Consider the following 27,129-nt stretch of genomic DNA (forward strand, 5'->3'; position numbering starts at 1 on the left):
CTTGCATTCCTGTTGGGCTCGTATGGTCCAAGACTCACTGCCATACAAGAGGGTGCTCACAACACAAGCGCTGTAGACGTGAACCTTGGTGTGCTCTGTCAACTTGCTGTTCGTCCACACTTTCTTCGTCAGTCTGGCCATGGTGGTGAAGGCTTTGCCGATCCGCTTACTGAGTTCAGTGTCGAGAAAGAGGGACTCAGAGATGGTAGAGCCTAGGTACACAAAGTCGTGGACAACATCTAGTTTGTGGTTTGAGATGCAGATATGCGGTGATAATTCTGCATCTTGCACCATGACCTGTGTCTTCTTCAGGCTGATTGTAAAGCCGAAGTCTTGGCAGGCCTGGCTGACCCGGGTCATGAGTTGCTGAAGGTCATCACAATTTATAGAACACACTGGCCCTATTCCTTAATGACATCCCAATTATCAAATACACTGTCCTGAAGATTAGATTAGATGAGAGAAAACTTTATTGATCCCGTTGGGAGGGTTCCCTCAGGGAAATTAAGATTCTAGCAGCATCATTACAGGATAAACAGAGAAAAGAAATAGAGAAAACTTCTAGATAAATTAAAATAAATAAAGTATTTACATATACAAATATAAAAGAATAAGATATGGGGAAGAGGGGGAGGGGGGAGTTTTTGAGTCTGTTCGTCCTGCACTTGGGAAGGAGCATTCTGTCACTGAACAGGCTCCTCTGGTTGCTGATGACGGTGTGCAGACAGTGACTGGCATCGTCCATGATGTTCAATAGTTTGTCCATAGACCTCTTCTCCGCCACCGTCACCAGAGAGTCCAGCTTCATGCCGACCACAGAGCCGGTCCGCCTGATCAGTTTGTCCAACCTGGATGTGTCCTTCTTGGATGTGCTGCCCCCCCAGCACACCACGGTGTAAAACAGGACACTGGCGACCACAGACTGATAGAACATCCACAGGAGTTTCCTGCAGATGTTAAAGGACCGCAGCCTCCTCAGGAAGTACAGCCTGCTCTGTCCCTTCCTGTACAAGTGATTGGTGTTGCAAGTCCAGTCCAGCTTGCTGTCCAGCCACAGCCCGAGGTACTTGTAGGAATCCACAGCCTCCACCTCGACTCCCTCGATCAGAACTGGTCATGACCTTGGTCTGGACCTCCCAAAGTCAATGACCAGCTCCTTGGTCTTCGAGGTGTTGAGCTGCAGATGGTTCCTGTTGCACCACACAGCAAAGTCCCTCACCAGGCTCCTATACTCCTCCTCTCTGTCATCACTGATGGCTGTGTCATCGGCAAACTTCTGACTGTGACAGAATTCCTAAACACTGTTCCAAATTTCCAAAACATGGTACCCCAAATTCCCTAACAGATTGTCCCAAAAGTCTCATGCTGTCCCAAATTCCGAAATGCAACATCCCAAATTACAGAAAACACTGCACCCAATTCTTTAATGACATCCCAATAACCAAACACACTGTCCAAAAATTCAAATCATCCCAATTTCCCAAATCTGCTGGAACAAATTCCCAAATTATGACGTTACAAATTCCTAAAAAAATGTTCTGAATTCCCAAACACACTGTCCTGAATTCCTAAACATGCTGTCCCAAAATTCCAAACAAATTCCTCAAACAAAAAAATAAAAAAAAGTGTACCAAATTCACAAACACAGTCTTGAATTCCTAACCACTTTGTTCCAAAATTCACAAATATGGTACTCCAAATTCCCAAACACCCTGTCCTAAATTCCCTAACATGACTTCACAAATTATCCCCTTTGGACATAATGTGCGGGGCAGCACAGTGGTGTAGTGGTTAGCACTGTTGCCGCACAGCAAGAAGGTACTAGGTTCGAGCCCAGTGGCCGATAACATGCAAACTCCACCTTTCCCCGTGTCTATGTGGGTTTCCTCCAGCTGTTCCAGTTTCCCCGACAGTCCAAAGACATGTAGGTTAGGTTAATTGGTGGCTCTAAATTGAGTGTGAATGGTTGTGTGTCGGGCGGCACGGTGGTGTAGTGGTTAGCGCTGTCGCCTCACAGCAAGAAGGTCCGGGTTCGAGCCCTGTGGCCGATGAGGGCCTTTCTGTGCAGAGTTTGCATGTTCTCCCCGTGTCCGCGTGGGTTTCCTCCGGGTGCTCCGGTTTCCCCCACAGTCCAAAGACATGCAGGTTAGGTTAACTGGTGACTCTAAATTGAGCGTAGGTGTGAATGTGAGTGTGAATGGTTGTCTATGTGTCAGCCCTGTGATGACCTGGCGACTTGTCCAGGGTGTACCCCGCCTTTCACCCGTAGTCAGCTGGGATAGGCTCCAGCTTGCCTGCGACCCTGTAGAACAGGATAAAGCGGCTAGAGATAATGAGATGAGATGGTTGTGTGTCAGCCCTGTGATGATCTGGTGACTTGCCCAGGGTGTACCCCGCCTCTCACGACAGGCTCCAGCTTGTAGAACAGGATAAGCAGCTCCAGATGATGGATGGAAGTCCCATAGCATTTTTCCTTGTGTCCGAAGGGGTTATAGAACACACCATCCCTAATGCCTTAACGACGTCCCAAATTATCAAACATTCCAAAATGTTGTCACTAATTCTTGAACATGCTCCAGATTGTCCATATTAAAAATGGTTTTCATTGCATTTCAGTGGAGATAATCAGCACCTTGAAGATTTCAGAAACGCGCGTGTGTTGGGGGGGTGAAACAAAGCTGAGCTACTCTGTAAAGTCCCAGTGTCACAGCCCCTCAACTCACGCTTTGATCCAATGCCCTGTCTCACCGTAGACAGGTGCGCTGCCTCTCTGCGCATGCGCAGTCTTCCGGCTCGGCAAGTTGGTGTTAAAATGGCGGCGGTGGCGGGGGAGCAGGTAACGCGACCTGTTTAAGCTTCACTCTCGGGACGCTCTTCCAGCTGCTCGAGCGCAGCTGGAGGGGAAGCAGGGGACGGGTGTGGGTTTAATCCCTCGGAACCTGCCCGGAAGTGTGTGAGAGTGTGTGATGAAGCAGGAACAGGAATGCGCGGATGAAGTGAAGTGAAGTTCAAACTGAACGGAAGTGAACTTTCCATGCGGCGCAGAGCCTTTAAAGACGTGACGTCATGCAGCGCAGGCTGGAGTTTCTCTCCCTGATCCAAAGTTCATGCCGGGGTGCTGAGGGACTCAAGACCAGCGCGAGACAGTCCGAGAGGGAGTGACATCATCATCATCATGGAGAGAAAGGTGCAGAGAAGATGTGCAGAAGTGTTCTAAAGCCGCACAACACGGAAGAAGGGATGGACACGGAAGAGACGAGGAGAAACCCGCATGGACAAGGTGTGAGAGAGATGAATGAATGAATGAATGAAGGGACGCGGCAGGTGTTTAGTCGTCATACTGACGTCATCAGTGTGGATCTGGATGGAAGAGACGTGTGATCTGATTGGACGAATTGTGTGTGTGTGTGTCAAGTGCACGGACAGCAGGCGTGTGATGGATTATTATAGTGAGCTTGGGGGTGTGAGACAGGCGTGTGATTATACTGGGCTCGGGGGTGTGAGACAGGCGTGTGATGGATTATTATACTGAGCTCGGGGGTGTGAGACAGGCGTGTGATGGATTATTATACTGAGCTCGGGGATGTGAGACAGGCGTGTGATGGATTATTATAGTGAGCTTGGGGGTGTGAGACAGGCGTGTGATAATACTGGGCTCGGGGGTGTGAGACAGGCGTGTGATGGATTATTATACTGAGCTCGGGGGTGTGAGACAGGCGTGTGATGGATTATTATACTGAGCTCGGGGGTGTGAGACAGGCGTGTGATGGATTATTATACTGAGCTCGGGGATGTGAGACAGGCGTGTGATGGATTATTATAGTGAGCTTGGGGGTGTGAGACAGGCGTGTGATTATACTGGGCTCGGGGGTGTGAGACAGGTGTCTCATCTCATCTCATCTCATTATCTCTAGCCGCTTTATCCTTCTACAGGGTCGCAGGCAAGCTGGAGCCTATCCCAGCTGACTATGGGCGAAAGGCGGGGTACACCCTGGACAAGTCGCCAGGTCATCACAGGGCTGACACACAGACACAGACAACCATTCACACTCACATTCACACCTACGGTCAATTTAGAGTCACCAGTTAACCTAACCTGCATGTCTTTGGACTGTGGGGGAAACCGGAGCACCCGGAGGAAACCCACGCGGACACGGGGAGAACATGCAAACTCCACACAGAAAGGCCCTCGCCGGCCACGGGGCTCGAACCCAGGACCTTCTTGCTGTGAGGCGACAGCGCTAACCACTACACCACCGTGCCGCCCCTGAGACAGGTGTGTGATGGATTATTATACTGAGCTTGGGGGTGTGAGACAGGTGTGTGATTATTATACTGAGCTCGGGGGTGTGAGACAGGCATGTGATGGATTATTATACTGAGCTCGGGGGTGTGAGACAAGCGTGTGATGGATTATTATACTGAGCTCGGGGATGTGAGACAGGCGTGTGATGGATTATTATAGTGAGCTTGGGGGTGTGAGACAGGCGTGTGATTATACTGGGCTCGGGGGTGTGAGACAGGCGTGTGATGGATTATTATACTGAGCTTGGGGGTGTGAGACAGGTGTGTGATTATTATACTGAGCTCGGGGGTGTGAGACAGGCATGTGATGGATTATTATACTGAGCTCGGGGGTGTGAGACAAGCGTGTGATGGATTATTATACTGAGCTCGGGGATGTGAGACAGGCGTGTGATGGATTATTATAGTGAGCTTGGGGGTGTGAGACAGGCGTGTGATTATACTGGGCTCGGGGGTGTGAGACAGGCGTGTGATGGATTATTATACTGAGCTTGGGGGTGTGAGACAGGTGTGTGATTATTATACTGAGCTCGGGGGTGTGAGACAGGCATGTGATGGATTATTATACTGAGCTCGGGGGTGTGAGACAGGCGTGTGATGGATTATTATACTGAGCTCGGGGATGTGAGACAGGCGTGTGATGGATTATTATAGTGAGCTTGGGGGTGTGAGACAGGCGTGTGATTATACTGGGCTCGGGGGTGTGAGACAGGCGTGTGATGGATTATTATACTGAGCTTGGGGGTGTGAGACAGGTGTGTGATTATTATACTGAGCTCGGGGGTGTGAGACAGGCATGTGATGGATTATTATACTGAGCTCGGGGGTGTGAGACAGGCGTGTGATGGATTATTATACTGAGCTCGGGGATGTGAGACAGGCGTGTGATGGATTATTATAGTGAGCTTGGGGGTGTGAGACAGGCGTGTGATTATACTGGGCTCGGGGGTGTGAGACAGGCGTGTGATGGATTATTATACTGAGCTTGGGGGTGTGAGACAGGTGTGTGATTATTATACTGAGCTCGGGGGTGTGAGACAGGCGTGTGATGGATTATTATACTGAGCTCGGGGATGTGAGACAGGCGTGTGATGGATTATTATAGTGAGCTTGGGGGTGTGAGACAGGCGTGTGATAATACTGGGCTCGGGGGTGTGAGACAGGCGTGTGATGGATTATTATAGTGAGCTCGGGGGTGTGAGACAGGCGTGTGATAATACTGGGCTCGGGGGTGTGAGACAGGCGTGTGATGGATTATTATACTGAGCTCGGGGGTGTGAGACAGGCGTGTGATGGATTATTATACTGAGCTCGGGGGTGTGAGACAGGCGTGTGATGGATTATTATACTGAGCTCGGGGATGTGAGACAGGCGTGTGATGGATTATTATAGTGAGCTTGGGGGTGTGAGACAGGCGTGTGATTATACTGGGCTCGGGGGTGTGAGACAGGTGTGTGATGGATTATTATACTGAGCTTGGGGGTGTGAGACAGGTGTGTGATTATTATACTGAGCTCGGGGGTGTGAGACAGGCATGTGATGGATTATTATACTGAGCTCGGGGGTGTGAGACAAGCGTGTGATGGATTATTATACTGAGCTCGGGGATGTGAGACAGGCGTGTGATGGATTATTATAGTGAGCTTGGGGGTGTGAGACAGGCGTGTGATTATACTGGGCTCGGGGGTGTGAGACAGGCGTGTGATGGATTATTATACTGAGCTTGGGGGTGTGAGACAGGTGTGTGATTATTATACTGAGCTCGGGGGTGTGAGACAGGCGTGTGATGGATTATTATACTGAGCTCGGGGATGTGAGACAGGCGTGTGATGGATTATTATAGTGAGCTTGGGGGTGTGAGACAGGCGTGTGATAATACTGGGCTCGGGGGTGTGAGACAGGCGTGTGATGGATTATTATACTGAGCTTGGGGGTGTGAGACAGGCGTCTGATTATTATACTGATCTCAGGGGTGTGAGACAGGCATGTGATGAATTATTATACTCAGCTCAGGGGTGTGAGACAGGCATGTGATGGATTATTATACTGAGCTCGGGTGTGAGACAGGCGTCTGATTATTATACTGATCTCAGGGGTGTGAGACAGGCGTGTGATGAATTATTATACTCAGCTCAGGGGTGTGAGACAGGCGTCTCATCTCTCATCTCATTATCTCTAGCCGCTCTATCCTTCTACAGGGTCGCAGGCAAGCTGGAGCCCATCCCAGCTGACTACGGGCGAAAGGCGGGGTACACCCTGGACAAGTCGCCAGGTCATCACAGGGCTGACACATAGACACAGACAACCATTCACACTCACATTCACACCTACGGTCAATTTAGAGTCACCAGTTAACCTAACCTGCATGTCTTTGGACTGTGGGGGAAACCGGAGCACCCGGAGGAAACCCACGCGGACACGGGGAGAACATGCAAACTCCACACAGAAAGGCCCTCGCCGGCCCCGGGGCTCGAACCCAGGACCTTCTTGCTGTGAGGCGACAGCGCTAACCACTACACCACCTGAGACAGGCGTTTGATGGATTATTATACTGGGCTTGGGGGTGTGAGACAGGCGTGTGATGGATTATTATACTGGGCTCGGGGGTGTGAGACAGGTGTGTGATTATTATACTGAGCTTGGGGGTGTGAGACAGGCGTGTGATTTGTTATACTGAGATTGGGCATGTGAGACAGGTGTGTGATTGATTATTATACTGAGCTCGGGGGTGTGAGACAGGCGTGTGTTGGATTATTATACTGAGCTCGGGGGTGTGAGACAGGCGTGTGATTTATTATACTGAGCTCAGGGGTGTGAGACAGGCGTGTGATGGATTATTATACTGAGCTCGGGGGTGTGAGACAGGCGTGTGATGGATTATTACACTGAGCTCGGGGGTGTGAGACAGGTGTGTGATTATTATACTGAGCTCGGGGGTGTGAGACAGGCGTGTGATTTATTATACTGACCTCAGGGGTGTGAGACAGGCGTGTGATGGATTATTATACTGAGCTCAGGGGTGTGAGACAGGTGTGTGATTATTATACTGAGCTCGGGGGTGTGAGACACGTGTGTAATGGATTATTATACTGACCTCGGGGGTGTGAGACAGGCGTGTGATGGATTATTATACTGAGCTCGGGGGTGTGAGACAGGCGTGTGATGGATTATTATACTGAGCTTGGGGGTGTGAGACAGGTGTGTGATTTATACTGAGCTCGGGGGTGTGAGACAGGCATGTGATTATTAAACTGAGCTCGGGGGTGTGAGACAGGCGTCTCATCTCATCTCATTATCTCTAGCCGCTTTATCCTTCTACAGGGTCGCAGGCAAGCTGGAGCCTATCCCAGCTGACTACGGGCGAAAGGCGGGGTACACCCTGGACAAGTCGCCAGGTCATCACAGGGTGTGAGACAGGCGTGTGATGGATTATTATACTGAGCTTGGGGGTGTGAGACAGGCGTGTGATTTATTATACTGAGCTCGGGGGTGTGAGACAGGCGTTTGATGGATTATTATACTGAGCTTGGGGGTGTGAGACAGGCGTGTGATTTATACTGAGCTCGGGGGTGTGAGACAGGCGTGTGATGGATTATTATACTGAGCTCGGGGGTGTGAGACAGGTGTGTGATGGATTATTATACTGAGCTCGGGGGTGTGAGACAGGCGTGTGATTATTATACTGATCTTAGGGGTGTGAGACAGGCCTGTGATTGATTATTATCCTGAGTCCGGGGGTGTGAGACAGGCGTGTGATTTGTTATACTGAGCTCGGGGGTGTGAGACAGGCGTGTGATTATTACACTGAGCTCGGGGTTGTGAGACAGGCGTGTGATTTGTTATACTGAGCTCAGGGGTGTGAGACAGGCATGTGATGGATTATTATACTGAGCTCAGGGGTGTGAGACAGGCATGTGATGGATTATTATACTGAGCTTGGGGGTGTGAGACAGGCGTGTGATTATTATACTGAGCTCGGGGTTGTGAGACAGGCATGTGATTATTAAACTGAGCTCGGGGGTGTGAGACAGGCGTGTGATGGATTATTATACTGAGCTTGGGGGTGTGAGGCAGGCATGTGATTTATACTGAGCTCGGGGATGTGAGACAGGCGTGTGATGGATTATTATACTGGGCTCGGGGGTGTGAGACAGGCGTGTGATGGATTATTATACTGAGCTCGGGGGTGTGAGACAGGCGTGTGATGGATTATTATACTGAGCTTGGGGGTGTGAGGCAGGCGTGTGATTATACTGAGCTCGGGTGTGTGAGACAGGCGTGTGATGGATTATTATCCTGAGTCCGGGGGTGTGAGACAGGCATATGATTTGTTATACTGAGCTCGGGGTTGTGAGACAGGTGTGTGATGGATTATTATACTGAGCTCAGGGGTGTGAGACAGGCGTGTGATGGATTATTATACTGAGCTCGGGGGTGTGAGACAAGCGTGTGATGGATTATTATACTGAGCTTGGGGGTGTGAGACAAGCGTGTGATGGATTATTATACTGAGCTTGGGGCTGTGAGACAGGCGTGTGATTGATTATTATCCTGAGTCCGGGGGTGTGAGACAGGCATGTGATTTGTTATACTGAGCTCGGGGTTGTGAGACAGGTGTGTGATGGATTATTATACTGAGCTCGGGGGTGTGAGACAGGCGTGTGATTTGTTATACTGAGCTCGGGGGTGTGAGACAGGCGTGTGATGGATTATTATACTGAGTTCGGGGGTGTGAGACAAGCGTGTGATGGATTATTATACTGAGCTTGGGGCTGTGAGACAGGCGTGTGATTGATTATTATCCTGAATCCGGGGGTGTGAGACAGGCGTGTGATGGATTATTATACTGAGCTCGGTTGTGTGAGACAGGCGTGTGATGGATTATTATACTGAGCTCGGGGGTGTGAGACAGGCGTGTGATTTATTATACTGAGCTCAGGGGTGTGAGACAGGCGTGTGATGGATTATTATACTGAGCTTGGGGGTGTGAGACAGGTGTGTGATGGATTATTATACCGAGCTCAGGGGTGTGAGACAGGCGTGTGATTATTATACTGAGCTCGGGTGTGTGAGACAGGCATGTGATTATTATACTGAGCTCGGGTGTGTGAGACAGGCATGTGATTATTATACTGAGCTTGGGGGTGTGAGACAGGCGTGTGATTATTATACTGAGCTCGGGGGTGTGAGACAGGCATGTGATTATTATACTGAGCTCGGGTGTGTGAGACAGGCATGTGATTATTATACTGAGCTCGGGTGTGTGAGACAGGCATGTGATTATTATACTGAGCTTGGGGGTGTGAGACAGGCGTGTGATTATTATACTGAGCTCGGGGGTGTGAGACAGGCATGTGATTATTATACTGAGCTTGGGGGTGTGAGACAGACGTGTGATTATTATACTGAGCTCGGGGGTGTGAGACAGGCGTGTGATTTATTATACTGAGCTCGGGGGTGTGAGACAGGCGTGTGATTTATTATACTGAGCTTGGGGGTGTGAGACAGGCCTGTGATTTGTTATACTGAGCTTGGGGTTGTGAGACAGGTGTGTGATGGATTATTATACTGAGCTCGGGGGTGTGAGACAGGCATGTGATGGATTATTATACTGAGCTTGGGGGTGTGAGACAGGCGTGTGATTTATTATACTGAGCTCGGGGGTGTGAGACAGGCGTGTGATGGATTATTATACCGAGCTCAGGGGTGTGAGACAGGTGTGTGATGGATTATTATACCGAGCTCAGGGGTGTGAGACAGGCGTGTGATGCATTATTATACTGAGCTTGGGGTTGTGAGACAGGCGTGTGATTATTATACTGAGCTCGGGGGTGTGAGACAGGCGTGTGATTATTATACTGAGCTCGGGGGTGTGAGACAGGTGTGTGATGGATTATTATCCTGAGCTCAGGGGTGTGAGACAGGTGTGTGATGGATTATTATCCTGTGTCCGGGGGTGTGAGACAGGCGTGTGATTTGTTATACTGAGATTGGGCATGTGAGACAGGTGTGTGATTGATTATTATACTGAGCTCGGGGGTGTGAGACAGGCGTGTGATGGATTATTATACTGAGCTCGGGGGTGTGAGACAGGCGTGTGATTATTATACTGAGCTCGGGGGTGTGAGACAGGCATGTGATTGATTATTATCCTGAGTCTGGGGGTGTGAGACAGGCGTGTGATTGATTATTATACTGAGCTTGGGGGTATGAGACAGGCGTGTGATTGATTATTATCCTGAGTCCGGGGGTGTGAGACAGGCGTGTGATTTGTTATACTGAGATTGGGGATGTGAGACAGGCATGTGATTGATTATTATAATGAACTCATGGAGGTGAGACAGGCGTGTGATTGATTGATTATTATACTGAGCTTTGGGGTATGAGACAGGCGTGTGATTATACTGAGCTCGGGTGTGTGAGACAGGCGTGTGATGGATTATTATACTGAGCTCGGGGGTGTGAGACAGGCATGTGATTATTAAACTGAGCTCGGGGGTGTGAGACAGGCGTGTGATGGATTATTATCCTGAGTCTGGGGGTGTGAGACAGGCGTGTGATTTGTTATACTGAGATTGGGGATGTGAGACAGGCGTGTGATTGATTATTATACTGAGCTCGGGGGTGTGAGACAGGCGTGTGATGGATTATTATACTGAGCTTGGGGGTGTGAGACAGGCGTGTGATTGATTATTATAATGAACTCATGGAGGTGAGACAGGCGTTTGATCATTATACTGAGCTCAGGGGTGTGAGACAGGCGTGTGATGGATTATTATACTGAGCTTGGGGGTGTGAGACAGGCGTGTGATTATTATACTGAGCTCGGGGGTGTGAGACAGGCATGTGATTATTAAACTGAGCTCGGGGGTGTGAGACAGGCGTGTGATGGATCATTATCCTGAGTCTGGGGGTGTGAGACAGGTGTGTTATTTGTTATACTGAGATTGGGGATGTGAGACAGGCGTGTGATTGATTATTATACTGAGCTCGGGGGTGTGAGACAGGCGTGTGATTGATTATTATAATGAACTCATGGAGGTGAGACAGGCGTGTGATTGATTATTATACTGAGCTTGGGGGTGTGAGGCAGGCATGTGATTTATACTGAGCTCGGGGATGTGAGGCAGGCGTGTAATTATACTGAGCTCGGGTGTGTGAGACAGGCGTGTGATGGATTATTATACTGAGCTCGGGGGTGTGAGACAGGCATGTGATTGATTATTATCCTGAGTCCGGGGGTGTGAGACAGGCGTGTGATTGATTATTATCCTGAGTCCGGGGGTGTGAGACAGGCGTGCGATGGATTATTATACTGAGCTCGGGGGTGTGAGATAGGCGTGTGATTATACTGAGCTTGGGTGTGTGAGACAGGCGTGTGATTATACTGAAGTCTGGGGTGTGAGACAGGCGTGTGATTTGATTATTATCCTGAACTCAGGGGTGTGAGACAAGCGTGTGATTTGATAATTATCCTGACCTCGGGGATGTGAGACAGGCGTGTGATTTGATAATTATCCTGAACTCGGGGATGTGAGACAGGCGTGTGATTTGTTTATTATACTGTGCTCGGGGGTGTGAGACAGGCGTGTGATGGATTATTATACTGTGCTTGGGGCTGTGAGACAGGCGTGTGATTGATTATTATCCTGAGTCCGGGGTTGTGAGACAGGCATGTGATGGATTATTATACTGAGCTTGGGGCTGTGAGACAGGCGTGTGATGGATTATTATACTGAGCTTGGGGCTGTGAGACAGGCGTGTGATTGATTATTATCCTGAGTCCGGGGTTGTGAGACAGGCATGTGATTTGATAATTATCCTGAACTCGGGGATGTGAGACAGGTGTGTGATTTGATTATTATCCTGAACTCGGGGATGTGAGACAGGCGTGTGATTTGATAATTATCCTGAGCTCGGGGATGTGAGACAGGCGTGTGATTTGATTATTATCCTGAACTCGGGGATGTGAGACAGGCGTGTGATTTGATTATTATCCTGAACTCGGGGATGTGAGACAGGCGTGTGATTTGATTATTATCCTGAACTCGGGGATGTGAGACAGGTGTGTGATTTGATTATTATCCTGAACTCGGGGATGTGAGACAGGCGTGTGATTTGATAATTATCCTGAGCTCGGGGATGTGAGACAGGCGTGTGATCAGATGTTCCAGTTCCCCCTGAAGCTGCTTCTGAAAGGGAAGTGTACTCTTACCAAACTCATCAGAGTGTTGCATGTGAGAGACTTGTGAATGTTGAAATTCACTTTTGTGTAAATTTCTCCCAGTTTTTCTCAAAACGAAGAAAAGGATGTTTTTAAAAGCTGGAATCTGCGCTTGTTTAAGTTTCTGTGAATGATTTTGTCGTAACAAGTGATCTGCTGCGAGCTGATTATTCCATCAGTGCGCCTGAAGACCTGCAGCTGAACAGTCTCACGAAAATTAGTCTGTTAAAGGAAGAATAATCATCGTGTAAACCTTTTTGATCTTCGGAGTAAAGTTTCAAGCTAGACGCAGGTTCTTATTTAACATCAAGTAAAGTGTTATGTTTTCAAATCTGTCAGAAATTCAATGAAGACGTCCAGCGGTGCTTGAAAGTTTGTGAACCCTTTAGAATTTTCTATATTTCTACATAAATATGACCGAAAACATCATCAGATTTTCACACAAGTCCTAAAAGTAGATAAAGAGAACCCAGTTAAACAAATGAGACAAAAATATTATACTTGGTCATTTAATTTTTGAGGAAAATGATCCAATATTACATATCTGTGAGCGGCAAAAGTATGTGAACCTTTGCTTTCAGTATCTGGTGTGACCCCCTTGTGCAGCAATTACTGCAACTAAACGTTTGCGGTAACTGTTGATCAGTCCTGCGCACCGGCTTGGAGGAATTTTAGCCCGTTCCTCCATACAGAACAGCTTCAACTCTGGGATGTTGGTGGGTTTCCTCACATGAACTGCTCGCTTCAGGTCCTTCCACAACATTTCGATTGGACTAAGGTCAGGACTTTGACTTGGTCATTCCAAAACATTCACTTTATTATTCTTCAACCATTCTTTGGTAGAACGACTTGTGTGCTTAGGGTCGTTGTCTTGCTGCATGACCCACCTTCTCTTGAGATTCAGTTCATGGACAGATGTCCTGACATTTTCCTTTAGAATTTGCTGGTATAATTCAGAATTCATTGTTCCATCAATGATGGCAAGCCGTCCTGGCCCAGATGCAGCAAAACAGGCCCAAACCATGATACTACCACCACCATGTTTCACAGATGGGATAAGGTTCTTATGCTGGAATGCAGTGTTTTCCTTTCTACAAACATAACGCTTTTCTCATCTCAACCAAAAAGTTCTATTTTGGTCTCATCCGTCCACAAAACATTTTTCCAATAGCCTTCTGGCTTGTCCACGTGATCTTTAGCAAACTGCAGACGAGCAGCAATGTTCTTTTTGGAGAGCACTGGCTTTCTCCTTGCAACCCTGCCATGCACACCATTGTTGTTCAGTGTTCTCCTGATGGTGGACTCATGAACATTAACATTAGCCAATGTGAGAGAGGCCTTCAGTTGCTTAGAAGTTACCCTGGGGTCCTTTGTGACCTCGCTGACTATTGCACGCCTTGCTCTTGGAGTGATCTTTGTTGGTCGACCACTCCTGGGGAGGGTAACAATGGTCTTGAATCTCCTCCATTTGTACACAATCTGTCTGACTGTGGATTGGTGGAGTCCAAACTCTTTAGAGATGGTTTTGTAACCTTTTCCAGCCTGATGAGCATCAAGAACGCTTTTTCTGAGGTCCTCAGAAATCTCCTTTGTTCGTGCCATGATACACTTCCACAAACATGTGTTGTGAGGATCAGACTTTGATAGATCCCTGTTCTTTAAATAAAACAGGGTGCCCACTCACACCTGATTGTCGTCCCATTGATTGAAAACACCTGACTCTAATTTCACCTTCAAATTAACTGCTAATCCTAGAGGTTCACATACTTTTGCCCCTCACAGATATGTAATATTGGATCATTTTCCTCAATAAATAAATGACCAAGTATAATATTTTTGTCTCATTTGTTTAACTGGGTTCTCTTTATCTACTTTTAGGACTTGTGTGAAAATCTGATCATGTTTTAGGTCATATTTATGCAGAAATATAGAAAATTCTAAAGGGTTCACAAGGTTTCAAGCACCACTGTAGAACATGAACATGGTTAAACAAAAGTTTTCCCTGTTTTTCTTTCATAAAACCCCTTTATTTTGTGTGCAGTTATTCCCACGTCGTGCCTGTTTAATATTGCTAAAGTAAGATGATAAATGTGTTGTATATTAGTATCAGTGATGGATACTGTATGCATTTTATGTTATTTTCCATGACTAGAGGGTCCCAGTTCCTGATTGTCACGCAAATCTGAAATCCTGAAGGATTTTATTTCAGTCACAAACTCTTTCTTCTCGTTTTGTTTAAATTGGATATTTTGCTGAGATGGAAATAAATTTCAAACTTGTTCACAAAACCAGCAGTATGATTGAAAAGCCTTCTTGTTCTGGTCATGTTGACTCTCACCCTCGCCTCACACGCCCGGATCGGATTACATCTACCATGCACATACAGACGGGCCTTATACAAAGTGTCCAGGTCAAGTTTCATGTAAGTTTCAGAGTCTGCGTTCAGGTTGTTGAAAACCTTTTCAAGATTTCGTGTCCAAACTGAAAGCGAGTGAGTAACGCAGTCGGAGTGATGATATAGAACACCAGTACTTCAGTAAGTCTGTATCGAATCTCGAAGACACAATGGAAATAAAAATAATGCACATACAGCAAAGTGAACCTCGGTTACGTTGCACACTATTGTTTACAATACAGCCCTTTTCAAGGCCGTTTCCCTTCAGGGGATAACGAGCCACCCGTGAACGAGCCCAGTTCTCAGTGTGTGTTTTTCATGTTTAATATACAGTGGGGCAAAAAAGTATTTAGTCAGTCACCGATTGTGCAAGTTCTCCCACTTAAAAAGATGAGAGAGGCCTGTAATTTTCATCATAGGTACACTTCAACTGAGAGACAGAATGAGAAAAAAAAATCCAGAAAATCACACTGTCTGATTTTTAAAGAATTTATTTGCAAATTATGGTGGAAAATAAGTATTTGGTCAATAACAAAAGTTCATCTCAATACTTTGTTATATACCCTTTGTTGGCAATGACAGAGGTCAAACGTTTTCTGTAAGTCTTCACAAGGTTTTCACACACTGTTGCTGGTATTTTGGCCCATTCCTCCATGCAGATCTCCTCTAGAGCAGTGATGTTTTGGGGCTGTCGCTGGGCAACACGGACTTTCAACTCCCTCCAAAGATTTTCTATGGGGTTGAGATCTGGAGACTGGCTAGGCCACTCCAGGACCTTGAAATGCTTCTTACGAAGCCACTCCTTCGTTGCCCGGGCGGTGTGTTTGGGATCATTGTCATGCTGAAAGACCCAGCCACGTTTCATCTTCAATGCCCTTGCTGATGGAAGGAGGTTTTCACTCAAAATCTCACGATACATGGCCCCATTCATTCTTTCCTTTACACGGATCAGTCGTCCTGGTCCCTTTGCAGAAAAACAGCCCCAAAGCATGATGTTTCCACCCCCATGCTTCACAGTAGGTATGGTGTTCTTTGGATGCAACTCAGCATTCTTTCTCCTCCAAACACAAGTTGAGTTTTTACCAAAAAGTTCTATTTTGGTTTCATCTGACCATATGACATTCTCCCAATCCTCTTCTGGATCATCCAAATGCTCTCTAGCAAACTTCAGACGGGCCTGGACATGTACTGGCTTAAGCAGGGGGACACGTCTGGCACTGCAGGATTTGAGTCCCTGGCGGCGTAGTGTGTTACTGATGGTAGCCTTTGTTACTTTGGTCCCAGCTCTCTGCAGGTCATTCACTAGGTCCCCCCCGTGTGGTTCTGGGATTTTTGCTCACCGTTCTTGTGATCATTTTGACCCCACGGAGTGAGATCTTGCGTGGAGCCCCAGATCGAGGGAGATTATCAGTGGTCTTGTATGTCTTCCATTTTCTAATAATTGCTCCCACAGTTGATTTCTTCACACCAAGCTGCTTACCTATTGCAGATTCAGTCTTCCCAGCCTGGTGCAGGTCTACAATTTTGTTTCTGGTGTCCTTTGACAGCTCTTTGGTCTTGGCCATAGTGGAGTTTGGAGTGTGACTGTTTGAGGTTGTGGACAGGTGTCTTTTATACTGATAACGAGTTCAAACAGGTGCCATTAATACAGGTAACGAGTGGAGGACAGAGGAGCCTCTTAAAGAAGTTGTTACAGGTCTGTGAGAGCCAGAAATCTTGCTTGTTTGTAGGTGACCAAATACTTATTTTACCGAGGAATTTACCAATTAATTCATTAAAAATCCTACAATGTGATTTCCTGGATTCTTTCCCCCCATTCTGTCTCTCATAGTTGAAGTGTACCTATGATGAAAATTACAGGCCTCTCTCATCTTTTTAAGTGGGAGAACTTGCACAATTGGTGGCTGACTAAATACTTTTTTGCCCCACTGTAGAACAAATAAATGATGAATTATTAGGTATTGGAGTGCGATTTGGGACACAGCATGTGTTTGGGGTGGATATGTGTTTCTTATGGTTTAAAAGTTAAATATTTAAGTCACAACAACTTCAAAATGTGAGTGAATAAGATATTCAGATTTACTTTCATTATTTGGCTCTATGGTAAAATACAAAACTATCCAGTTCTGTGCAAGTCACATGTAAAGAAATGCTGTAGACCAGAAATGGATTAAAAAATAATTAAATGAAATGTTTAAACAGTAATCGGTGAGCCATAATAAATGAAACAGTCAGGATTTGGTGTGAGACGACCCAAATTTATAAAAAAAAATAAAAAATGCTAGTCTCAGGTCCAGTGAGTGCAGTTTTATGTGGAAATGAGTTGTAGGTTTTACTGAGCATCTTCCAGAACCAGCCCCAGTTCTTCTGGACACTTTGACTGACTCACCATTTTGCACCAAAACCCAATAGCCTTCATTATGTTTTTTCTTTTTTAATCTGAAAAGTGCTCTCTTCTGGGCAGCACGGTGGTGTAGTGGTTAGCGCTGTCGCCTCACAGCAAGAAGGTCCTGGGTTCGAGCCCCGTGGCCGGCGAGGGCCTTTCTGTGCGGAGTTTGCATGTTCTCCCCGTGTCCGCGTGGGTTTCCTCCGGGTGCTCCGGTTTCCCCCACAGTCCAAAGACATGCAGGTTAGGTTAACTGGTGACTCTAAATTGACCGTAGGTGTGAATGTGAGTGTGAATGGTTGTCTGTGTCTATGTGTCAGCCCTGTGATGACCTGGCGACTTGTCCAGGGTGTACCCCGCCTTTCGCCCGTAGTCAGCTGGGATAGGCTCCAGCTCCCCTGCGACCCTGTAGAACAGGATAAAGCGGCTGCAGATAATGAGATGAGATGAGATAAATAGGTCCTATGGTTTTCAAGAACAGAGCTTGTGCTTATAATGATAGATAAATGATTTAATTTCAATAATAATAATCTGATAGCTCGGGAAGCAAGTTGGGTTAAGTTTGAAAAATGAACTGATCAGTAATGCAGTAGAATGCACAAAGATAAAATGAAACATGAAAGTGTAGGTACAAAAAAAGGCAAGGATATAAAATTGAACGCAGTCGGAGCGATGATATATAACACCAGTACTTCAGTAAGTCTGTATCGAGTCTCGAAGACACAATGGAAATAAAAATAATGCACATGCAGTAAAGTGAACCTCGGTTACGTTGCACACTATTGTTCACATTACAGCCATCGCTCTTGTAGGTTTGATAGCAAACAGTCGTCAAGTTAAAAAAGGAGAGCTGGATGATAGTTTAATGTCAGCAAAAATAAATCCTTCAGCACTGATTATGGAGGATTGTTTTTGGAGTTTTATGGTCTGTTGGTAACCGAGAGCCTGCCTGTTCCTGATAAGGTTTATTTATTGTTCCTGTGCCACTGTGACGTGTCTGAATGTTAACTGTTTCCTCTGTAGCTTTTCACACCGCTGAAAACGGCTGTGTCTTTGGACCACGTGCTCCAAATCTCCTTCACCGTGTGTGTTTGGGCTCCACGCCACTGTACTGCCGCTCGGCTTCAGGCTCAGTGTCTCTGCACAGTGCCCCCTGTGGTGAGGAGGAGCAGCACAGCGTGGCGTCATCGCAGGACTCGGGCATCCCGACCCTGGAGCTCAGCTCCCCTGAGGGTAACGAGCATCAAGCACTACTGTGTGTGTGTTTATGAGCAGATTGTGTATGAGTCCTGGGATGAACAACAGGGCAGTCTGTATGATTCCAGCAGCAGCTCTGAAAGCAAAGATGAGACTCGGGCATGGATCTGAAAAGGCTCATGGACACTGTTGAGGATATTGGGTCTGTTTGTTTTGCAGACGAGTTGTGTTGCAATGGTCCATTGGCATAAATGAAATATTTATGTTGCTGGCTAGAGCTCAGATTCCTGACGATGCCACACCCATCGCTGTCGGGTGTGTTTAGCTGCCGTATGACCGTACACTAGCAGCTAAATAATTTATTTTATGACGTGACTTGGTTAAACTATAACTTGACCATGATCCGATTAGCTGGAAGGAATCGGATTCCGACAAGACCGAGATCCAAGCATGTGATGGAATGCATATTTCGCTCTACTTTCCTCCACATGCAGATTGGCTCATAAATGATGCATATCATTTAACCTAATTAAGAAATTCAGAGATCCAGTTGTGGGCAGGGCTTACGAACATGTATTGAAGGTGTATCCAGCTCTTTATTCAGCATACTTTAAGGTGTTCTATCTTTGAATTTATTCTGTACTGGCGAAGCAGGGTTTTCACTTTGGCGTCCGATCTACTGGGCTCCATTAGATCTAGGTTCTTGCCACTAGTATTGTTGAATCTGCAGTGGTGTTTGGAAGTGTCTGCTGGTCAGTGTTAATTGGTTCTCTCAGGTGGCTAATCGAGTAATTTCCGCCTCCCTTAAAGGGATAGTTCGGGATTTTTGACATGAATCTGTATGGCATCCCCATCAATAGTGTCGCGCAAACACACTGACTTACCCCTGACAGCATCCTGTGAGTCCAGTTCTTGTCCAGTTTTGGTCCAGATGAAAGTAGTCCGGCAAGTTTGTTGGGGTCACGAAAGTAAAACGTTTTTCGTCTCAAAACAGTACGTGTTCAAAAGAGTGATATATTTGCATCACAAAACCGTTGCCAAATAAAAAGTCAGACCTCGAAATCGCTTGGCACTATTTTCTCTCCCTTCTTATCACTGCGCGCTGCCGCCAGGTGACAGCGAAACGCAGACCCACTAAGCTGGTGGGAGACCAAGGCTGCACTCTGTCCACGGCTTACACACGTGATGGCACGGAGGATGTGTATAGTGGCAGCATCTGTCCCCCCAGAGAGGATCTTTTCAAAAGCAGGACAGATTATAACAGAGGAGAAATAGAATCAGAATTAACTAGTTAATTGCAGCAATTAAAGGAATAGGTAGGAAAAGGAAGGCGCAAAGACACCGCGCAGCGCCTGAAAACGTGTTTTCAGGCGCTGCGCACCCGTTTTCAGGCGCTGCGCGGTGTCTTTGTGCCTGCAGCGGTGCTTTGCCTGTGCTGTGGCTGAAAATAGTTCCCGATATAAATTGGTCTAGTAAATCCCTTCGTGCTAATTTGCATTGATATGTGTACTCGATGTGACTGTACAAATCATGAGAAATAATTATAAACAATCTTGAGTTATTTAATTCACTTTTGCAACGACAATGCTAGCTGGACATGCCTGATTACAATGACTAAGCTAACCGGGGCGTTTATAGATCAGGACAATGGCTGGGTCGGCTACAAAACGCTTTGGCTCACTCATCCAACTCTAGGGACTGCAGGGACTGACTCAATTTCATCTGGGGGTGGCGTATTCCTTTAAATCAAAAATAAAATCTCAGGAGCCGAAAGAGCCGGCTCCTTATAGTAAGAAGAGCCAAAAGAGCCGGCTCCCGAAAAGAGCCGAAATTCCCATCACTAGTAAACAATGAATGAAACAGCCGTGGCTGTCACCTGGCGGCAGCGCGCAGTGATACCGAGGGAGAGAAAATAGTGCCAAGCGATTTCGAGGTCTGACTTTTTATTTGGCAACGGTTTTGTGATGCAAATATATCACTCTTTTGAACACATACTGTTTTGAGACGAAAAACGTTTTACGCTACGTTCACACTGCAAGGCTTAATGCTCAATTCCGATTTTTTTGTGAAATCCGATTTTTTTGTGAGGTCGTTCACATTAACAAATATATGCGACTTGTATGTGATCCTCGGTATGAACGAAAAGCGACCTAAAAGTGTTCCGCATGCGCATTGCAGGATACGACGACGTCACACGCAGTGAGCATGGCCAGTGTTTACGGAAGTAAAACCGCCCGGTTGCGGTATGACTCATCCAATCTAGCTTGAATAGCTGCATCCCCCCAAATGGAAATCAGCTCCCTAACCTCTGCGTCCTTCCATTGAGAAGATTCAGAACCTTCACAGCCCGAAGCGTCCCTCGCATTGATGTCATGCGCCATGTTGTTGTAACTTTTTTTGAGAGACCCGCCGCCTACTTCAGCGCAGAATAGTGACGTTTGTGGCTTGTTGATGACGTGTAAGTCAGATGAATGCGACCTGGCGGTTCAGACTGAAGTCGCATATGAAAAGAGCGGATAGGAATCGGAATTAGGACCACATATCCAAACGGCCTGGGTCGGATTTGAAAAAATCGGATCTGTGTCGTTCATATTGTCAATAAAAGATCGGATACAGGTCACATATGGGCGAAAAGATCGGATTTGAGTCACTTCAGCCTGCAGTGTGAACGTAGCCTACTTTCGTGACCCCAACAAACTTGCCGGACTACTTTCGTCTGGACCAAAACTGGACAAGAACTGGACTCACAGGATGCTGTCAGGGGTAAGTCAGTGTGTTTGCACGACACTATTGATGGGGATGCCATACAGATTCATGTCAAAAATCCCGAACTATCCTTTTAAGGTGTGACTTGTGGGTGGGGCTTAGTAAGATACACTGAAGGTGTATCGTAGCAGCTAGGACATACCCTGCAATGGTAAGAAGCATACATTTAGATAAAGTGTTGCATTTAGTGGTATGTTACCGCTTCTTGTTCAGTTAGGATTCCCTCTCAGCCCCACATAAACTCACTGCCCTCGCTCCTAACTCGGCTGAAGATGTGCCTCAAACCCGTCTCTTTCATCACTTCTTATAGACCTTGAAGCTCTCGTCCACAAACCAGAAGCCGAACTACCGGTAACCTCATCCTTACTCCACTGTTGTCCCAGTCCCAAACAGTGGTGGAAGGTGGGCTCTGGAACTGCCGGTGTGCTGGAAAGAAAGCTGATTTTATTGCAGTTTTAGTTTCCAATTTCTCTCTTAACTTTCTGGCATTACCTGAGACCTGGATATCTTCACAGAACTCCGCTACACTGGCTGTTCTGTCCTCTACTTGTACTTTCTCACATGCTTCACGAGAAGCTGGCTGGGGTGGTGGCACAGGTCCGCTGTTGTCTCAGAGATAGTGCTTCACACCTCTCCTCCTGGCTCATCTCATCATATCTTTCCATGTAGTTACAGTTACTTCTCAGATCAACCTTCTCACCTGCTGCCATCCTGGTCCCCTAGGAGACTTTCATGAAGAAATGGACACAGTTTTTTAATTACTGACCACACCCCTTTCGCTCTCCTCTGAGACTTCAGCCTCCACTCTGACCAGCTTCGGTCCTCTTGCCTTCTCCCTCTTTCTGCTTTCCTTCTCCCTGAAACTCAACAGCTGCCTTCCCACAGACAAAGGAGGAAATGCCCTGATCCTGGTCTTTAGCACTGTCTACAATCACCTGACTCTACTTCTCACAGAGCAACGTCCAAGATCCGAATCAGTCTGGCTTCAAAGTGGTACGTTCTACAGAGTCTGCCATTTTGGCCATCACTGAAAAACTACATGCTCCGAGATAAGCCAAACTGTCATCAGTTCTCATGCTCCTTGACCTTTCATCAGCATTTGACATTGTCAACCACAAGACTCTTGTCCATCCTCATTAGTCTTGGAATTCATGGCACAGCATGGAAATGGTTTGCTTCCTACCTGGAAGGTCAGTCATATCAGATAACGTGGAGGGGATCTATGTCTGCTTCATGCAGACTCTCCATTGGTGTCCCACAAGGTACTTCTTGCCTCAACGCTAGGCATTGCCCGAATGCCCGATTTGCCGGACCAAGACGTTCGGGCGGAAATATTTTAGCGAGTTAGGCCCATTCGGGCACACCTATGGTCGGCTTCTTTAAGCAAAAAAATGATTTTCGAGGAAGTAGATTACAAAAAACATCATTTTGATCATCATTTTGTTTTTTTCCCTCCTGATTTGTAACGTCGATTCTGATTGGCTCTCTTCTGGCACATGTGCGTGTTCTTAAAGTGGTGCATATAGTGTTTACCATCTGCCTATCAAGTAGCTGACCAGGGATTCTCAGCAGTCAAAAGAATCAAAAGTGACTGGAAATCGCACGCACAAAGGGAGGGAGAGAGAGAGATGTATACATTTGTGGGTAATTCTATGGATCTGTGATGCCTGCTGGAAGGGAAGAGCAGGGAGGATTGGGAATCGAGCAGCAGTTGTTTGTTCATACCCGATACCAAAACTTGTAGTGTCCTAGAAATCATCGCAAAGACACGGACAACAAGCCCAGAAACTCCTCCTTACCCGGGCAAAAACGATACAGGATTTATTTTGTAGTGTCCTGATCCCTGGATCTTTAACCCAGCCCCATATAAAAAGTTGTTCTCCTCCATACTCTTCCGGGTTTTCATCTGTGTGTCCGTGTAGAACGATGTCTGCAGCACCAGGTAGTCTGAGATGTCAGGGAACTCAATGGAGGGTTGATTAATTTCCTCCTAAATGCAACGGCAAACTGAATGATAAGACAGTACTTCAGTCCAGACTCCTGTTTTATAATGTGTTTCGTTTTATAATTCATATTTTCAATATTGCTAGTCACTTTTAGGCAAAACAAAGTGTGTTTTGTGTCCTAAACTCTATATAAAAAGACGTATTGTGTACTCGTACCATACGCAAGTCTTGCATTGATTTTATGTTTCATGTTTTCAGGACTTGTCTTGTTGTTCTGTTGCAGAAATAAATGTTTTTTTAAAAAATAATAATTTTTTTAACATGTACTTTTGTCTACATAACCCAATTATACCCCTAGAAAACATATCAGTGTTGCCTTGAACCGTGCACTTGAAAACTTGCTGAGATACTGCAAAACTTTCGGGCAAAAGGAAATTCAAGGGGTGCAAAAGGTGTCAAAAGTTAACGTTGAGGCCTGTACTTGACCCTCTTCTGTTCTCCCTCTACACTCGATCTCTTGGTGAGGTCGTATCCTCCCATGGGTTCCCATACCACTGCTATGTGGATGACGCTCAACTCCTCGTTTTTTTTCCCTCCCTCAGACGCTCATGTTTCTCCTCTCATCTCAGCATGTCTGGCAGACATCTCCTCATGGATGGCAGCTTATCAGCTGAAATTTAATCCCAGCAAAACTGAACTGCTGTTCATCCCATTTGATTCATCCCCACATCCGGATCTTGTGATGTCCCGGGACAACTCTCTAATCTCACCTTTGGTCACTGCATGCAACCTTGGGGTAACCATGGACCATATTTTCCTCTCACGTTGCTAGTTTGTCATGGTCACAGATCACCCGGATGCTAGTTTTAGTCCCTTATCATTTTGAGACTGCGGCTCGTCCCTGAAAGGTCTGCCTCTGACCACTGATCCAGAATGCAGCTGTATGACTCCTTTCCAACCTTCCTAAGTTCTTCAACACGACCCTATTGCTACGCCACTGTCCCTCCACTGACTTCCTGCAGCTGCCCGCGTCGGATTTAAAATGCTGATGCTTGCCTACAAAGCTGAAAATGGACCAGCACCCACTTAATCTCAAAGCACTTGTCGCACCATGCTCTCTCCGATCCTCTTGCACTGCTCAACTGGTCCTACCATCTCTCAGGGTACAAGGAAGGCAAGCATCAAGACTCTTCTTTGTTTTGGCACCTCGGTGTATCAGAATGCATTTATTGATGGAGACTTCAAAGCACTTTTGAAAGCTGCTCTAGATAAGGGCATCTGCCAGAAATGTAAATCATTCACTTGACCCACTTTCCAGTGTTTTTACTTTTGGCATTTCCTTTTTGTTATCGGTTCCCCAGCTGCCTCAGTTTGACAGTATATCCAGTAATTTATGGATAATATGCTAATTAATTGGTTCATGTTTCCCTCTGAGCATGATTTCCTGTGACTTGTACTCATTCTCATCCTGGTGTTTATCTCCTCAGGGTTTAAGCTCTTTGACCCCTTCCTGATGATTTTACCATTATATTCAGGCCCGGTCCCACTGCACTTACGGATGCAAAGAGGATGTAAAACGTAAAAAAATATTTGCCATCCGTTGGAAAACGCTATGCATCCGTTGTGTACTCATTGCATACGTGCTTCATACGCTCTATCCATCGAGCATCCGTCCACTGTGATTTCATCCGCGCAAAAAGTTTTGAGCTGCACAAAACTTTTAGAACGGATGAACTTTCCGCCGTGTACGATGTAAATCCACGACATATACGAGCAACAAACGTTCCATGTCCGTCATCATCCGTTAAACATCTGCTGTATCCTCTCTGCATCCTCTGGGCATCCTCGCAACTCACATCCGCTGCAGCTGAAAACGGAAAGAGGGAGGAAAGATAAGGTACATGAAACGTCTATTCATCGTTAGTAGCACGGAAATAGAAAGGATGTAAGCGTATGCATCTCGTATATAAAGTATTCAAAACGGACAAAGCGTTTATATCTGGGATGTATCTCGTATATTTAGGATGTCTGGAGTATGTCTAGAGTATGTAGAAGGACACCTAGCGGACAATCGATATTTTGTATAAAAAGGGGGAGAAAATCATCTAGTAGTAGAGATGTATCGATGTAGCCGCCAGCACGTCTTTCCGCTTTATGCTGACGGCGTGCGTGCTGCATCCCTTTATATCCGCGGAGCAGACGCAATTCATACCCCCCGCATGCGCAGTGAACGGTCTGCATCCAATATACATCCACGCAACATCCCCTTTGTTTCCGTTAGGCGTACGTGATGCATCCCCTTCATCCGCTATGCATCCGCTCTTTCTGCTATGCGTCCGCTTCTCAGTTATCACCGGTAACCCCTTCGGAGCTGTCATCCACTTCCATCCGCTTTCATCCGCTAGGCTTCCTATGAACATGCGTTTAACATCCCCGCTATATACTACCCACGTCCCTTCTTTTCCGTTCTGTTTTCGCAAATTTTCGCCAATTTTGTCCATTTCTGGAGCGGATGAAAACGGATAGAGCCACCCCCGAAATTTTGCTCGTCCGCTGTGTCCTTTTTGCATACGTTTTGTGTCCATCGGCCAGTGGAACCGGGCCTTTCCTGTGAGATTGGGTTTAGTTTCACAGCTCCTCCACCACTCCCTTACATCCGGTTTATGCTAGTTATTCTGTGACTTGCTGTGTCTGTCCGTCACGGTCTGTTTCCTCACAGGAAAAAAATTCCAGGAGCAGAGCTCTTTCGCTCTGTGATGGCTGGAGAACGAGGTCTTGAAGGCTGATGTTATTTGCTACCAGTATTTAAAGCCAGTGTTTAATCAGAGTTAGGATATTTTGCATGAGATATTAACTATTAAACCTTTTGACAGTATTTACAAACGCTTCCATTCTGAAATTCATTCTTCTGTCTCGCAAGTAGCTCCTTCTCATAAAGCTGACTGCTGTCTTTCTGCTTTCACCCCTGTTGATTCTTCTAAAGTTTCGGAAATCATTACAAAGTCCTCCTCCTCCTCATGTCTGCTGGACCCTGCGCCCACTGTACTTCTTAAATCCTGTGTATCTGCTATCTCCCCTTATATTGCTCATATGATTAATCAGTGTTTTGCTTTAGGCACTGTTCCCATCTCCCTCAAAATGGCTTGTTACACCAATACTAAAGAAACCTGGTCTAGATCCTCTTTCACTGTCCAATTACAGACCCATTTCAAATCTCCCTTTCCTAGCTAAAGTAATGGAGTGAGTTGTAGCCTCTGAGCTTCATACTTTCCTTGCTCGCAATCATCTCTATGAACCCTTTCAGTCAGGCTTTCGCAATCTGCACAGCACTGAATCTGCTCTCTTAAGAGTTGTTAATGACCTCCTGCTCTCAACCGATGCTGGTCATCTCAATGTCCTTGTTCTCTTGGACCTCACAGCTGCCTTTGACACTGTACATCATGAGAGACTTGTTTCCAGGCTATCTTCTTTTGGCTTAGCTTTAGCCTGGTTTCAGTCATATCTAGCAAACAGGCAACAGTTTATTTCTATTGGTGTTCATAAATCATCCACTGCTACTGTTGCTCAAGGTGTGCCTCAGGGTTCTGTCCTTGGTCCCCTTCTTTTTATAGGTTTCTCCTATAGGCCAGATTATTCATAACCATGGTCTTAACTTTCATTGCTATGCTGATGACATTCAAATCTACATCACTATCACCCCTTCCATAGCCTCTGTTCAGCTGCTAAGGACTTGCATCACTGACCTTAAGCAATGGTTGCATAAGAACTGCCTTAAACTTAATGCTAGCAAAACGGAGGTTCTATTAGTAGGTTCCAAAAGACGGGTTCTGAACTTCTCCAATTTCAGTATTGATGTTGGTGGTGTGTCTATTAGTCCTTTCCAAGTTATAAAAAACCTTGGAGTTCTCTT

General features: G+C 46.4%; 1 protein-coding gene across 2 annotated transcripts in view; it reads left to right on the top strand.

Moving 5' to 3' along the window:
* The first annotated feature begins 2,801 nt into the window (after positions 1–2,801).
* tbc1d14 (TBC1 domain family, member 14) overlaps positions 2,802–27,129 on the top strand; it is a 99,260-nt gene continuing 74,932 nt past the window's right edge. Inside the window, exons 1-2 of one of the 2 annotated variants that reach the window (XM_060916116.1) lie at positions 2,802–3,280; positions 18,334–18,543. In XM_060916116.1, the coding sequence (XP_060772099.1) occupies positions 3,199–3,280; positions 18,334–18,543 (292 nt within the window). In that variant the 5' untranslated portion in view covers positions 2,802–3,198. The remainder of the gene's footprint in view (positions 3,281–18,333; positions 18,544–27,129) is intronic. The other variant, XM_060916122.1, reaches the window with a different exon arrangement.

This window comes from Neoarius graeffei, chromosome 1 (genome assembly GCF_027579695.1).
Source record: "Neoarius graeffei isolate fNeoGra1 chromosome 1, fNeoGra1.pri, whole genome shotgun sequence".
Lineage (NCBI taxonomy): Eukaryota > Metazoa > Chordata > Actinopteri > Siluriformes > Ariidae > Neoarius > Neoarius graeffei.